General features: G+C 42.5%; 1 protein-coding gene across 2 annotated transcripts in view; it reads left to right on the forward strand.

The window, feature by feature from the left end:
- Positions 1-7,100: 7,100 nt before the first annotated feature.
- zcchc14 (zinc finger, CCHC domain containing 14) overlaps positions 7,101-16,979 on the forward strand; it is a 99,421-nt gene continuing 89,542 nt past the window's right edge. For both annotated transcript variants that reach the window (XM_078210752.1, XM_078210753.1), the window contains exon 1: positions 7,101-8,122. In XM_078210752.1, the coding sequence (XP_078066878.1) occupies positions 7,547-8,122 (576 nt within the window). In that variant the 5' untranslated portion in view covers positions 7,101-7,546. The remainder of the gene's footprint in view (positions 8,123-16,979) is intronic.

The raw sequence follows: 16,979 nt of genomic DNA on the forward strand, positions 1-16,979 counted from the left end.
CTTCCAATTTTCATGCGAGTATATTTTTTCCCAACCCTATTTCATTGCTTGCAATCTCCCTGCTTACTTCAGTTGATGTTGGCACTCTCTTTCCACTCCCACCCAAAGTACCACACCATGCTGCTGCCTGCTCCCTCATGCTTTCATTAGCACCTATTATTAGCCCTTTCCTTTCGCTTTCAGTTTTCTCTCCTTTAATTACCATCTATTATCACTTTCAATTGCCATCAATTCCCTATTACTTGCTGAATCCAACTGCTTTTATATAGTATGGGATCATTCTTTCAGACGCTTTCAGCACTAGCAGTAGAGCTTTCAGCCTTTGTGAACTGTAGGTAAAAGTTCCTGTTGTTGTGTGAATTGCTACCTACAAAATATAGAGCGTGCAATCATAGCAGTCAATGGTGAAAGCAGCACTCAAAAGGAGAGAGGGAAGTGGTTTGAAGCAGGATTAAAAGGAGAATCATCTATGTTGCTTGTGGTATTGTCACTCAACTGGTAATCCAGACACTGGAGACGTGGGTTTGAATCCCACAAAGGCAGATGGTGAAATTTGAATTTAAGAAAAGAAATCTGGAATTAAAGGTCTAATGATAACCATTGTCACTGCCGTACAAAAAAATCTGGTTCATTAATGTCCTTTCGGGAAGGAAATCTGGCATCCCTATCTAGTCTGACCTACACATGACTCCAGATCTACAGCAATGTGGTTGACCTTCAGTTCAAGGTAATTAGGGATGGATAATAAATGTTGCTCCAACCAGCGATGCCCACATCCAATGAATAAATTTTTAAAATATATGTTGCACAATCAAATATTAAACACAAAATGGTGTTGTGTGTATATAGCCCGAACATGCAGAGGTCACAGAGCATTCTCCAAAGCAATAATTAAAGAATAGGTAGGAACTGCACTGTTGTGGCAACCAATTTATGCATAGAAATGTGTCACAAACAGAATACATGATCAGATAACCTGTTTATAAAATTACATCCTTTGGAGGTTGGTGGAAAAATGAAGGGCACAGATCAGCCAGATAGTCAATATCTTTTCCCAAAGGTAGGGGAGTCTAAAACTAGAGGGCATAGGTTTAAGGTGAGAGGGGAGAGATACAAAAGTGTCCAGAGGGGCAATTTCTTCACGCAGAGGGTGATGAGTGTCTGGAACAAGCTACCAGAGGTAGTAGTAGAGGCGGGTACAATTTTGTCTTTTAAAAAGCATTTAGTTACATGGGTAAGATGTGTTTAGGGGGATATGGGCGAAATGCGGGCAATTGGGATTAGTTTAGCGGTTTTAAAAAAGGGCGGCATGGACAAGTTGGGCCGAAGGGCCTGTTTCCATGCTGTAAACCTCTATGACTCTATTTGCGGATAGCGATGAGGACCATCAGAGGATACAGCAGGATATAGGTCGGTTGGAGACTTGGGCGGAGAGATGGAAGATGGAGTTTAATCCTGACAAATGTGAGGTAATGCATTTTGGAAGGTCTAATACAGATAAGAAATATACAGTAAATGGCAGAACCCTTAAGAGTATTGATAGGCAGAGGGATCTGGGTGTACAGGTACACAGGTCACTGAAAGTGGAGAAGGAGTCAAGAAGGCATACGGCATGCTTGCCTTCGTCGGCCGGGGCATTGAGTTTAAAAATTGGCAAGTCATGTTGCAGCTTTATAGAACCTTAGTTAGGCCGCACTTGGAATATAATGTTCAATTCTGGTCGCCACACTACCAGAAAGATGTGAAGGCTTTGGAGAGGGTACAAAAAAGATTTATCAGAATGTTGCCTGGTATGGAGGGCATTAGCCAAGTAAAGAGGTTGGAGAAACTTGGTTTGTTCTTACTGAAACGATGGAGGTTGAGGGGCGACCTGATAGAAGTCTATAACATTATGAGAGGCATGGACAGAGTAGATAGTCAGAAGCTTTTTCCCAGGGTGGAAGAATCAATTACTAGGGGGCACAGATTTAAGGTGCGAGGGGCAAGGAGATGTACGAGGCAGATTTTTTTTTTTTACACAGGTGGTAGATGCCTGGAACTCGCTGCCGGGGGAGGTAGTGGAAGCGCGTACGGTAGTGGCTTTTAAGGGGCGTCTTGACAAATACATGAATAGGATGGGAATAGAGGGATATGGTCCCCGGAAGGGTCGGGGGCTTTAGTTAAGTCGGGCAGCATGATCGGTGCAGGTTTGGAGGGCCGCAGGGCCTGTTTCTGTGCTGTAATTTTCTTTGTTCTTTGTAGTTGCATACTTTAATATCATTTAGTCTTATGATTTTGTTTGTGAATCATAAACTGCAATAGGAAATTGGCAATTTCTCCATTTATTTCAAATAGCTATAATTTGATGTTTTGTCAGCTGATCTAATGCCATTTAATGATAATTGTGGTATAAATAACCCATTACTGATCTTACTAACAAATGAGGGAATCAATAGTGATTTATTTTGGATAATAAGCATTATAGGATAAATTTTCCCCAGATACTTCACTGAGTAGCTTTCATTCTAATTGGAGAATCACTGTAGATCTCAGGGTCAGAGTAGATTGAACTAATGTTTCAATAATTAGAAGTGAAACAATTTTGGAAAGCAGTAGTTATTTCCTAGTGTCATGTGGAATTCTGAGAAAAATAATTTTCTCATTTCTATTGTAAGTCCTATTGTGTCCTGAGATGCGTGGGTTAGAGGGATTAGTGGGTAAAATATGTAGGGATATGGGGTAGGGCTTGGGTGGGATTGTGGTCGGTGCAGACTCGATGGGCCGAATGGCCTCTTTCTGTACTGTAGGGCTTCTATGATTTTCTATGAAGTGCAGTTTAGTGCAATTTTTAAAAAATTGTTACTGCACCTACTGATCTTATGCAAAGCAAATTTATGACTAACATGTGCCAAGGAAATAAGTCATTAAACATTTGCAGAAGTAATTTTAAAAAACTCAAATTTGGAAGCTATTGGTCGTACTTGTCCAGAGTTACTTTAAGATAATGTTATTAAAATACAAAAATGCTAATCACCTGTATTACATTATTTCAGTGAAGGCAGTTCTAATATGCAAGCATACACAGGCATCATAAAGTTTTAAAATTTGCATTAGGATCAAACTTGGTGAGTTTAGGCACTGATTTCATTTACGTTTGTTGGGTAAGTGATAAGGAACTTCATTACATGGAACAGATGCATGCAGCACTGCATCCATAACACTGGTGACTGCCTATCCCATGTATCTGGAAAATCAATGATCAGGGAAGGTGTGCCCAGCTCCACCCTGAGACCAGCATCTGTCACTTCTTGGAGTGGTGGGTAGATCCCATTCAGATTTCTTCAATAAAAATTATTCACCTTTATCGGGACCGTTTTTTTGCCCCATTTGCACCCAAGTGGAGGTCAGTGTGCCTTATCTTACATGGCATACCATTCTTCAGTTGGATGCCAGTCCCAACTGAGCCAAGTGTGAATTACATAAATGAGTACTGCCAATTCCTGGATCTCCCCAGTGCCAGAGGTGAGTGAAGGTTGCACTATCATAAGGCCAATCAGGCAATACTGAAATGTTGGGGGACCCATATTAACCAGGTCTCGACTGTTTTTCAGTGGATTCCATCTCCCAGCGAGAGTAGCACAGTTTAGAGATCTCATCTTCCAGTCCTTATTTCTTCATGACAGTTCTCAGAAGTGAAAAGGTCAGAGAGAAATTATATTCAATATTGCTTTTTGGAAGATATACAAAACAGAAGGAAGCATTTATAAATGGTTTTAATATTTTCCCCCATTAATTACCAGTTTCTATTTCACATTATGTTCTCAAGTGAATAAAACTTGACAACACTTTTAAACAGGTGTTCCAGTACTAATTGTAGTATTACAGTACTAACTTCGAGTAACACTGACAATCTTCTCATTGATCTGGGATAACAAACTTGAAATATTATTAGTGAAATTCAGGACAAATGTTTTTGTGAGAAATTTTTTAAAAACATGCTTTCCTGATGTCCTAGAAATAAAAGCCACATATATCCAGATGGGACAAGTAGTGTGGTGACTTATCATCTTGGCAGCCATCCATCTCGAGACGATGGTTTGTGTCATGGTGACCGCTATTAAACATCACTGGTGCCTCACAGGAGCTCAACTCTAGCATAGCAGTCTCTGCTGCATTTGTTGCAAAGACAATGAACTGAGAAGGTGCAGTATTTACTGGCCTTTTTCCTCTGGGCCCTCTTCACAGCATGTTGAGCTATTTCTGCTCATGTCTTCCAATGCCCTCCAGGAGGTCATGGCTGCTGGTGACTGTTGCCCAGTTGTCAGTGCCATGGTCTGCCATCTTCATATCTCACTGGCAGGTGTTCTTGTAGTGGAGTTTGGACACCCAGGAGGTTGTGACCCAGTGACCAGTTTACCGTACATGAGGTTTTTATGCCCAATGTGCATGGCTGAGCCAGTTCAGACGCCATTGGATTAGCATTGAATGCAGATGAAATTAACCTGCTCCAGGACTTCTGAGTTAACAACCTTGCCCTGCCAAGAGATACTGAGAATAGTTCAGATGGTTAGAGTCTGGTGCTGATAACATTAAAGTTGCTGGTTCAATCCCTGTACTGGCCTGTGTTGCTGTTGAGCCTCAAAGCAGACACATTTCTTATCCCAATTTAACTTTTCCTGTCTCAGGCGGATCCTCAATTTATCACACCACATTGTCTTTCCATTTTGTAGTTCAAATCCAGTCTGGGTAAATTTGCAGAGCTATGGGAAAGAGTGGGACAAGTTGGATAGCTCAATTAATGATCCAGCAAATATACAATGGGCTGAATAGCCTTCTTCTGTGCTGTTTCATTTTGTGATTCAATAAAAAGTTCAGGTTCTTTTGACTAGAGGCGAGGAGGTTAGTGAGTGACCTAAAAGGGATCTTCAATATTACGAAGGGGTTTAAGGTAAATGTTGATTAGTTGCTCTACTGATGGTGTGAAGATAAAGAGGTCTAAATTTAAGATAAAGACAAAATAATTAAATGATGTGAGGAAACATTCTTCAAACATATGCAGTGGTTAGTGTATGGAAATCTCTGCCCCAAACCACAGTGAAGCAGTTTATAAATTTGTTAAATTGGGGATTCTCCATCTGACGGCCGTCTTGACCTACAGTACCATGGCCTCCACCATGCCTAGGACAAGGAGGCAGGTCTTGAATCCACCTCAGCCAGAATGGAGATTGAACCCTTTGCTATTGGCACTAATCTGATCCAAACCAGTTGTCCAGCCAACTGGCCCCCAAGGAGTCCTTGCTGTGGCAACATACACTTTTACATGCATGTTGTAGCCTGGAGCTATGGATTTGATGGTAGAGGCTCCATTTTCTTTTCATCACATTGCTGACTAGGAATCTCTCCTGCTCTTACTGCCTATCATGGGCGTATAAAGTGTATCATTCTTGTAAAGCAGGCAACATGTCAAATAATTTGTATACAGCAAGGAGCCAGATAGTGCAATGAAATAAACGATCTGTTTTAAGTGTTGGTTGAGGGATAAATGTTGGCCAGGACACCAGATTTAATCCTCCGCAAAGGATATTTTATATTCACCTGACAGCGTGAATGTCTCATCCAAAGGATGGCACCTCTAACCAGTGCAGCACTCCTTCGGAATTGAGAGCCCAGGTTATTTGCTCAGATCTTTGAAATATGGCTTAAACCAATGAGCCAAACGCGCCATGCGAAGTAAGCAGTTGGCATGTAGCTAAGCATAAACTAGATCGGCCAAATGACCCGTTTCTGTGCTGTAACGTCCTAAGATTCTATAAGTGCCGCGGTTCTAACGGGAGGAAAAAACTACAAAATGGCACACTACACTTTCCTTGTTGAGTACTGCCAGAATCAACAACCCATTTCCTGCAGCAGGATCCAGCAACAAGGGATATTACACAACAAACCGCGAGCATGCTGTGGACTTTCTTCCAAGTCAAAGGAAATTTTTGTTGGTAGAAAGTGCTAGGAAGTTGTTATAGCGCTGCTGACGATTTTTTGTTTAACAAATACTACGGCTAATTCTGAGTACCAATTATATTACAAATGAATGGTCACAGAACCGAAAGATTAACTATGTTTCTCTCCATGGATGCTTGCTGAGTTCCCCCTTCCCCAAGCATTTATTAGTATGACAAAACCATCCAAAAATGTATTTGCTGAATTAATTTCCCTCTGTCCTTGCAAATGACACTGGAATCAGATTTGGAAAGCAGATCGTTTAAACGTATTGCATCCACCAGCACAAGGTTACACCTCATGCCATCGCGTGAAACCGGTTAAAAATTTAGTTCACCTACGAACTCGAGTTCACATTGCTTTCCGCGAGTTATTTTTAAAATCATATTTCACACACTGATGAGAGGCTCGGCCTATTCGACATTCTTGAATGAGTTATCCACTATTTGTACTGCATTACGTAACACGGCGCGAAGCCTCTTGTAAACCGAGCCCCGCAAACTTCAGCAACTTTGGGCCTGGCCAAGGTGATCTCAGGAGGCCAGGGCTGTGTGTGCAAAGGCCAAATACTGACAGCGACATTCAGCAATGGAGCGACCGGGTTGTGGAGATATCCCAATGGAAAAGGCGGAAGGCGGGACCTGGTGCCGTCGTGTTTGTCAGAAGAAAAAAAAAGCGCAGCCTTTCGGAGGAATTGAAAGCGAAAAGTCAAAAGAAAATAAAAGAGATTTCGTGCGTTTTTTGAATTAACAATTTGGAAGACGGGGACCAGAATAACGGGCTTTCCGACAACGTTCGGATTTTCTTTGTTTTTTTTGAGAAGGCCGCGTCACGGTCCCGATGATTGACAGTCCGACCGTCCAATCGGCGCTTAGATTTGGCGGGAGGGGCGGGCGGTGACGCGTCCGGGCTGCGCGAGGCCGTGAGTTTGAAGCAAACGGCCGGGCCGGTCGACAGGGGCAGTGCGCCTGCGCGCGCTGGGCCGGCTGGCGCGCGCGCGATGCCGGCGGCGCCTGAGCTGCCGGTGCGCGCGCGCGCGGCGGCAGCAGCCAGCAGCAAGCAGCAGCAGCCCCCGCGTGCGCGAAGGTCCGGCGCGTTAACAGCCAGTGCGCGCGGCCCGCCGAGGAGTCAAACACAAGAGACAACAAATCGCTGTCAGAAACGGTGCGCGTCACACATCGAGGCCGCCAGCGATTCATTTATAAGTGAACAGACCCGGGAGAGAAAGGAAGGAAAGGAAGAGGGGAAAGGGCAAAAAAGCGCGATGGACTGAAAAGGGGAAAAAAAAGAAGCCGACAGCGTTCCTGCACGGCGCTAAGCTAGACGTTAAAACAGCTGTTTGTCTCCAACCACCCCGCCCCCAACCGAGGGAAAAGTACATTTTTTTTCCCCCACTCTCTCTCTTTCCCCCTTCAGCAAAAATCAAAATGGAAATTCTCTGTTAACAAGCGGGAGAACACGCCTAAGAAGCCACAATGCGGTGAAGCTGAAAGTTGTGCTGGTATTTTTGATCTGATAATTATTGGTGAGGGGGGTTTGTCGACCAGCCCCGGCTGGGAGTGTGTGGGTGAGGATGATGCAGAAGCAGCTGCAGAGGGATGAGGTTTACCGTTGGTTCGGTGAGTTGAATTCCTCTCAGAGAGTGGATTTCATCTGCGGGCTGCTCGACCTCTGTATCCCCCTGGAGCTGCGCTTCTTGGGCTCCTGCCTGGAGGACTTGGCCAAGAAAGACTATCATTCTCTCAGGGACTCGGAGATCAAAGCGAACAACGTGGCTGACCTGGCCAGTTTAACGAACATGACGGACGAAGTGGTCCGCAGCAAACTCATCGTCTCCTTGGCCTTGCTATGCTCCGACAACAGGGAGGCGTCCGGGGTCCTGTACCGCACCCTTACCCACATCGATTCCATCATCAACAACTATGGCCTTCAGCTTCACGACAGGACTGGCGACGAATTCCTGCTCTTGTTCACCATGGCTTCCAACCACCCTTCCTTTACCTTTCACCAGAAACAGGTTCTGAGGCAGGAGCTGCTGGAAATCCAGAGGATTATCGATAGTACTTCCAACACAAGCACGGTTCCCGTCGCGACCACAACATCAGTTACGACTGCAACCAACTGGGATACTAGCTCGGTTGTATGCAAGGTGGGATAAATATGTATATGTAGAGAGACAATGTAATCTCGCTGATAGGACCTCAATTTCTTCGGAAACCGAAAAGTTCAACTGCACTACCAATATCCTTGAGCCTTAACGACTGGCGATCGATCCATAATTAATTTCGTCATTGAGTACCCATATAGATTGCTTTTCAGTTACTTGCATGGTGACGATAGGTTCATTTCTGATTCTGATTTTCATTCATCTTTTTCCCTTTGGGGACAACAAAGTAGATTTGTGTATAAAGATTGGATATTTGGAAAATTGAAAACGAGATTATCCTTTTTCTGAGAATGCAGTTTGCAAGTTCTGTTATCCCATTAAAATTACTGCAATTATTATGTTTATATAATTTAAGATATAAACTTTTAAACTTCTGTCATTCATACACCTTTCAAAATTTCACATTCACTACCTCTGGACTTCCCCTAAGATTTATCATGGTCTTTTTATATTTTATATCTACATTCTACTTGGTGACTTCGTTAAAGACATAACTTGAACAACAACTTGAATTTCCATAATTCCTTTAATGTAACAAAATGCCCCTAGGTTCTTCACAGGAGCATTATCAAACTAAATTTGACACTGAACATGTAGGTGGACATTAGTGCAGATGATCTAAAGCTTTGGTCAAAGAGAGAGGTTTTAAGGAGAAATGAAATGGAGAATTTGGGAATGCCAGAGCTTAGGGCCATGGCAGCTGAAGACACAGCCATCAATGGTGGAATTATTAAAATCAGTGATGCTTATGAGATCACTAGTAGAGGAGCATAAATATTTCTGAGGGTTGTGCAGCTCGTGAAGATTGCAAAGATAGGGAGAGGCGTGACCATGGAAGTGAAGATGAGAATTTTGCATTCAAAGCTTTGCTTCACTGGATGCCATAATTCGGGTGATGGGTAAATTGTATATGAAAAGAAAGTAAAACTTACAATTATATAACGTCTTTAATGACCATTGGATGTTCCAAAGTGCTTTCCAGCCAATGAAGTACTTTTGAAGTGTAGTTACTGTTGTAATCATGGAATCATAGAAAATTAGCCCATCATGTCTGTGCTGGTAAACAGTGCTACCCGTTCTAACCCCACTTTAATGCACCAAGTCTGTAGCCCTGCAGGTAGTGGCTCTTCAAGTAGACATCCAAATATTTTAAATATGGTGATACTTTCTGCCTCGACCAGCCTGAGTGTTCCTGGTCCCTACCACCCTCTGAGTGAAAAAATGTTTCCTGATCTCCCAGCCAGTCCTCCTTGTAATTATTTTAAATTTGTACTCCTTGGTTTTTGACTCTTCTGCTATGGTAACTGGATTGTTCCGATTTATCTAGCCCATCATAATTTTATACACCTCAATTAAGTCATCCCTCAACCTCTCCCCTGTTCCACAGATCCTTTCAGGTGCCTCCACCATTCTGCTTCCAATTGGACACCCCCGCCGGGACAATTACCTGCCCTCGATCTTTTCATTGAGAATTGTCGACAGGACCTTGGCCGTCTTAATTTTTCTGCTTCCCTCACCTATTCTAACCTCTCTCCTTCCAAACTTTCTGCTCTTTGCTCCCTCAGGTCCAACCCAACTTTGTCATCAAACCTGCCGACAAAGGGGGCGTTGTTGTCATCTGCAATACTGACCTCTACCTCGCAGAGGCTCAGCGCCAACTCCTGCTCAAAAAGGACTGTCCTGGTAGTCCCATTGTGCCAGAATGCTCCTACCCCACCAAACGTATTTCCTCTTATCTTGACTCCATCCTCAGTCCTCTGGTCCATTCCCTCCCCAACTACATTCGGGATTCCTCTGATGCACTGCGTCATATTGACAGCTTCCAGTTCGCAGGCCCTAACCGCCTCCTATTAACCATGGATCTGCAATCTCCCTACACCTCTATCCCACACCAGGATGGCTTGAGAACTCTTTGCTTCTTTCTTGAAAAGAGGCCTGAAAAATTCCCATACACCATCACTCTCCTCCACCTGGCTGAACTCGTTCTCTCAACAACTTCTCCTTTAACTCATCCCACTTTCTCCAAATCAAAGGAGTAGCAATGGATAGCCGCATGGGTCCTAGCTACACTTGTCTTTTTATGGGGTATGTGGAACATTCCTTGTTCCAGGCTTACCCGGATCCCCTCCCACAACTCCTTTACTGGTACATCAATGACTATTTTGGTGCCGCTTCATGCTATCGTCCAGACCTGGAAAAATTCTTCAACTTCGCTTCCAGTTTCCACCCCTCCACCACTTTCACCTGGTCCATCTCAGCCACTTCACTTCCTTGACCTTTCTATCTCCATTTCTGGCAATAGACTATCTACCAATGTCCATTACAAGACCCGCTGGCTCCCGCAGCTATCTGGGCTACAGCTCTTCGCTCCCTACATCCTGTAAGGACTCCATCCCTTTCTCTCAGCTCCTTCGCCTCCATCGCATTTGTTCCGATGATACCACTTTCCAAAGTGGTGCTTCTAATGTGTGCTCCTTCTTCCTCAACCGTGGATTCCTATCTACAGTTGTTTACAGGGCCCTCAACAATATGCAGTCCATCTCCCGTGCCACGACCCTCATCCCCTCCCTCCCAGAACAAGGCCCTTTTCTCACATTTCACCCCACCAGCCTCCGCCTGCAAAAAATAATCCTCCACCATTTTCGCCAACTCCAGCATGATCCCACCACCAAATACATCTTCCCTTCACTACCTCTTGTCAGCATTCCGCAGAAACCGTTCCCTCCAGATAACCTAGTCCATCCTCCACTATACCCAACACCTCTCCCATCACCCATGACACCGTCCCATGCAATTGCAGAAGGTGTAACACCTGCCCCATTAGCTCTTCCATGCTCACCATCCAAGGCCCAAAACATTCATTCCAGGTTAAGCAGCGTTTCACTTGCACCTCTTTCAATTTGATCTATTGCATTCGCTGCTCCCAATGTGGTCTCCTCTATATCTGAGCGACCAAGCGCAGACTGGGTGATTCCTTTGCTGAGCACATTTGGTCTATGCGCAATCAGGACCCTGACTTCCCATTGCTTACCATTTTAACACACAATCCTGCTCCCATGCCCACATGTCTGTCCTTGGCCTGCTGCAATGTTCCAGTGAAGCTCAACGCAAACTGGAGGAACAGCATCTCATCTTCTGGCCAGGCACGTTACAGCTTTCTGGTCTCAACATCAAATTCAACAACTTCAGATGATTAGCTCTACCCCACCTCGACCCCTTTGTTTTCATTTTATTTAACTTTAACCTGTTCTCTACCTTTTATTTATTTTCTTTTCCCCCTATTTTATCCCCTTTCCTCACCTTTTCTCCCCTTTACTCAATTTTTTACCTTTTCCCCTGCCCCCCCACCCCCCAACATCTTCATCTGTCACAGCTTACCCTTTGATTTCAGCTTCTCTGCTGTTTGGCCATTCACACCTTCTATTTTCTTTATGGACTGCCATTAGCAGCCTTTCCCCTTGTTTTTGTGACTATAGCTCATCTTTCATTCCCTCACCCTACAGTACAAATATCTCCCACCTTCTATGCCTTTTAGCTTGACAAAGGGTCATCTGGACTCGAAACGTCAGCTCCCTTACAAATGCTGCCAGACCTGCTGAAATTTTCCAGCATTTTCTCTTTTGGTTTCAGATTCCAACATCCGCAGTAATTTGCTTTTACCTCTCAACCACCTCTGTTCCACAGCATATCCAATCTTTCCTCATAGCTAAATTTTAAGAATCCTGGCAACATCCTCATAAATTTCCTCTGCACTTTCTTCAGTGCTTTCACATCTCTCCTGTAATGTGGTGGTGATCTGGACTGTATATGGTATTCAAGCTGTGGTCTACATAATGTTCGATACTGTTCCTAACATAACCTCCCTGCTCTTGTATTTTTATTTCTATTTTATGCCTGGGCTAATAAAGGAAAGCATACCATTTGACTTCTCAACCACCAGTTCAACCTGTCCTGCTGCTTTTAAGGATCTGTGGGCATAGACTGTTAAGGTCCCTTTGTTCCTCCACACTACTCAGTATCCTCCCATCTATTCTGTATTCCTTACTAGTTTCCTCCCCATGCCCCGGTTTCCTCCCACCTTACAAAGATGTGCAAGTTAGGTGGATTGGCCATGCTAAATTGCCCTTTAGTGTCCCAAAATGTGTAGGTTAGATGGATTAACCATAGGAAATTTGTGGGGTTACGGGGATAGGGAGGGTTGAGAGTCTGGGTAAGTTACTCTGTCAAAGAGTAGGTGCAGACTCGATCGGCTGAATGGCCTCTTCTGCACTGAAGGGATCCTATGATCTATATCTTCTTGCAGTCTGAAGCTTTCCTCCTTGCTGTCAACTACATGTCCAATTTTATATCACCTGCAAACTTCTTTATTCTACCCCTTAAATTTGAATCTAAATCATTTACATTTATGATATGTAGGCAGTTAATTTGCTCTTAGCAGCTTTCCACAAAACAACGATGTGTAATGATCAGATAATCTGTTTTTATGATGTTGATTGAGGGATAAATATTGGCCAGGATACTGGGGATAACGTCAATGCTCTTGGTGTGAGTTAGGACATAGTAGCAGAGATTTGGATGACCTTAAGTTTGCAGGGGGTAGAATATGGGAGGCTGGCCTTGAATGCTTTTAGAACAGTTAAGTCTAGAGCTAACTAACACGTGGATGACAGCTCCAGCAGCAAATGAGCTGAGGCACGGAGATTCAGGTACTGTCATGGAGATGGAAATAGGCTGTCTTAGTGACAGTGTAGATATATGGTTGGGCATCAAAGTTTCAAACAGGTTCAGCCTCAGACAGTTATCCGGCAGTGGGTGAGGGTGGGGTGTGGTCAATGGCTAGGGACAAGAATTTGTGGCGGGAACTGAAGACTGTGACCGTGGCTGCCTCTTTACTAAGTTGGAGGAATTATCTACTTATCCTCCAGTACTTGATATCAGACAAGCAGTCTGACAACTTGGAGAAAATGAAGGGTCAGGAGCAGTGGTTGTGAGATCTTGAGTGAGGAGTAGCATGTAGATATGAAATAGGAGGATGCAAGGTTTGGGGAACACCAGAGATAATGGTGCTGGAGTAGGAAACTATTCCAGGTGATTATCTGGCTACAACTGAATTGTAAAAAATGGAACCGGGCAATTGTTATCCTACCCAATTGGACGACAGTGGAGAGACTTTGGAGGAGGTTGTCAACTGAGTTAAAGGCTGCAAGCAGATTAAGAAGGATGAGGAGAGTTGATTTACCTTTGTCATAGTCACATAGGATGTCACTTGGATTTGAATAATTTGAGGTGCAAACCTGATTGAAGGATTCAAAAATAGAGTTTTGGGAGGTGGAATTGTATTTGAGGGCAGACAGCATGTTTTTAAGGACTCTGGGGAAAGAGATTAGCGATGGGGCAATAGTTTGCAAGGATGAGGTGTCAAGGGTTATTTTTCTTTTTGGAAGAGCCAAGTTCTGATGGTAGATTTGAATGAGCAGGAAATAGCACCTAAAGAGAGACAACTGTTAACATCAGCTACAGTAGGAGCCAGGAAGGCAAGTTAAGGGGTTATCAGTTTAATGGGAATAGGATCAAAGCAGCTTCAAGTGGGTCTTGTGGACAAGTTAAATTTGGAAACAGTAAGAAGGGAGACAAACTAGAAAAATGTAAGTTGTGGGCAAGATCAGTGAGGGACCCTTAAAGAAAATTTTTCCCAGTGGGCTAGGGAAAAGTAGGCATGTGGTAAAGGCAACTGCTCACCAGTCTCAATCTTGGTGAAAAAGAAATCCATAAAGCCCTTGGGTTTGTTGTTCAGGTTCCACGTGTAACACCTACCTCTCTCGACCTCTCTACTGCTTCTTGTTTAACTGCTTACCTGAAATTCGGTTCTGGATGAATTGAAATTTCACCTAATTAAATATTGAAAAGGCAAAGCCATTCTCTTTGGCTTCACAGCCATAAACTTTATTCCTTAGTGATCAAATCAATCCCACACCATGGTCATCACCTCGGATTGTTCACAATCCTATTCGACCATGAACTGAGCTTCTGACTCCATATTCCAAATATCACAAAGATCACATTCTACCACTTCCCTAATATAATTCATGTCCACTTTTACCTCAAACTATTTGCTGCTGAAATGTTCATTTATATCTTTGTTAACTCTGGGCTCAATTATATCATTTCTTTCCCGCTGACCTATCTTCCACCTTCCATAAATTTGAACTCACCGAAAATGCTACAGCCTGCAATCTTACGCAAACCAAGTCCTGTTCATCCATTATCCCTGTGCTTTCATATTTAAATTGGTTTTTAATCCACCAACACCTAACTTTTAAAATTCTCATGCCTCCATGGCCTTGCATCTTGTCTTTGACCTCCAGCCTGTCAACCTTTGAGAACTCTACATTTCTCTGGCTCTGGTCTTTTGTCCATCCCCACTTTCTCCTTCCACGTTTGGCAGCCATGCTTTCACACATCTAAGACCAACTCTCTGGGTACCCTCCTCGAAACCCCTGCTTTCCTGTCTTGAAGCATTCACTAAAATCTAAATCAATCTTTTGGTTTATTGAGCTATTATCTCCTTTTCTACTCTGTGCAATTTTTTATCAGTCCTTTGAAGTGCCTTGGCCAACTTACTCAGTTAAATGCACTGTACAAATGCAAGTTGTTATTGTCTTTCAGTATTTAAATCTTTTTGCTCTTGCTGAGAATGCCTTTTGTCATCAGGAATGTGCAATGGAATTTTGATTTTTAAGTTCTACATGGTGCAAAATAGGTGACTCTTGAATAATAACTGTTGCAAGATGTCACCTTAAGACGATGCTGAAGATTTAAAACATCTTTTGTATTTAAAATTAAGTTAATCTATAAATACATTTAAATCCAGAACATAGTTATCGCTGGCATGTTAAAATAAATGCTTTAAGTAGTATAGTCGGTCTTCTATTGTAATTTTAAAAAAATATTTTCTTAAGGGCATTCCAGGAAAAGTTGTTAAATTCCGAGTTTCTGTAGCTCATGTTTTTAATTTAAATTGACTAAGTAGTTAAATAATTTGAGTTTTTAAAGTATAAATAATAAATGTCATTTGATTGGCTTTAGAGAATCCATCTGAATTGGATATTTTTGTAAATGGATGAATCCAAATCTATTTTCTGTTTGTTTTAACTTGGGTTTTGATTTGGAGTGCTGGAGCTGGAGTGGTGGGGGGCAATGGTGTAGAGTGGGGGGTGGTTGTGGTGAAATTATTACCTTAATCTATTTGGTGTGAAAATGGTTCTTTGTGAAATTACCACCCATTAGACAAGGTCAGTTAAAATTAAACTTTAGTTATGTGCTATACATTTTGGAGAGCAAGGAAGAGATGAAGATTCTGTACACTTGAGCTGAATGAACTGTTATACCTTTAGCTTAATCTTGTATATATGCATAATATGCTTAAAAATCCCTAACCAGGATTTGGCCTGGTGTTTCCACTAGATTGCCTTTTTTTAGCACAATGTGTCCAAAATCGGCTAAACAGTGGAAAAGGTCCAAACGCAAATTACATCCAATGCTCAGAGTTTCTGTGATCTTTTGCCCACAAAACTGGTTACATCCCAGATCAAATTAATCACCATGGCAAGTTTCTGCTATTCATATCCATTCCATGCAGGCCTGCAAGGAGGTTCTTAAAATTACGCTGGCTTTCTAGGCATAAGAACACTGAAAGTACGTTTTAAATCGTTTGTTTCTAATTTAATAAGAAACATAACGTTCTTAATTATATAAATACAGTTAAACCATTTTAGCTATATTAATCAAACTGCACCAAATTAACACACACATCAAGGTTTTTAAAAAATTAGGCTCTAAAATGCGACCCAGATGTGCTGGTTCATCATCAATTTTACATTCACTGATATGCAAATAATTTTGAGCAGAAACTTGAAAATACTTCTTAAAAACTAGTGCATATTTGAGTGTAATTTGCAGCCAGATCCACTATTGTTCCCAAAGCAGAAAGTCTACCTGAGTGTATTGAATGCCATTCAATTGGGATTTTATGAACATGGATGAGAGAGGGAGAGAAGTTTTGTCTTAAAGCAATTAATGCTGCCCCGAGAGATAAATTGCTGCAGGGCAGCTGTAAGGATGCTGGGCAGACTCCGGGACCGTGACACCATGTAAAATTCAGCCCACAATTTCTGCTCCTTAAAGCAGAGGATCCACTTTTAGTGAATCGCGGAAGTGTTTGGGCTTTTTGAAATAAATCTAGCAGGCTTTGCAATTTATAAATGTAGGGTTGTTAAATTTGTCTGCTAATAATTTTCAACTAAAATCTGCAATCAGGATCTCTTTAATGATACCATTAAGGAAGTATTCACACTACAATTTTACCATCTCTGGAAATAAGTTTCTACTTTGCAATGATTGCAATTTGCGATGTAAGTCTGCAGTTGAAGTCCAGTTTTTCTCTGGAGTGAAGGGATGTGAAACTCCCTTGAGGTGATAGTTTGCCATTGCCTGGAATGTAACACGTGTAGTGTAAAAATTTTTGACAAGTGCCCAAGACCTCCTGGCTACTTATTATCTCTGTCTGTAGTTCATTTAAATATTCTGGTAGATGTATTGAAACATTGAATCCTTTATTACTGAAAAGAAGCTCTGTTCATGTGTGTAACCAAAACTCTCCCCTGGCAGAAGAAAGAATTTCAGTGAAGTATTGTAAACTGGATATTGCCTGGCTCGAACCCATACTGCAGCTACCGATCTTGTCACCTCAGGACTTGATTTCTTTAACATCCTTGATCCCCTGGAACTTAATTATTCCAAAGAGAATTCTTTGGACTTGTTGATTCTTGGTTGAAGGTGA

The sequence above is a fragment of the Mustelus asterias genome, chromosome 4, assembly GCF_964213995.1.
Source record: "Mustelus asterias chromosome 4, sMusAst1.hap1.1, whole genome shotgun sequence".
In the NCBI taxonomy this organism is placed as follows: Eukaryota; Metazoa; Chordata; class Chondrichthyes; order Carcharhiniformes; family Triakidae; genus Mustelus; species Mustelus asterias.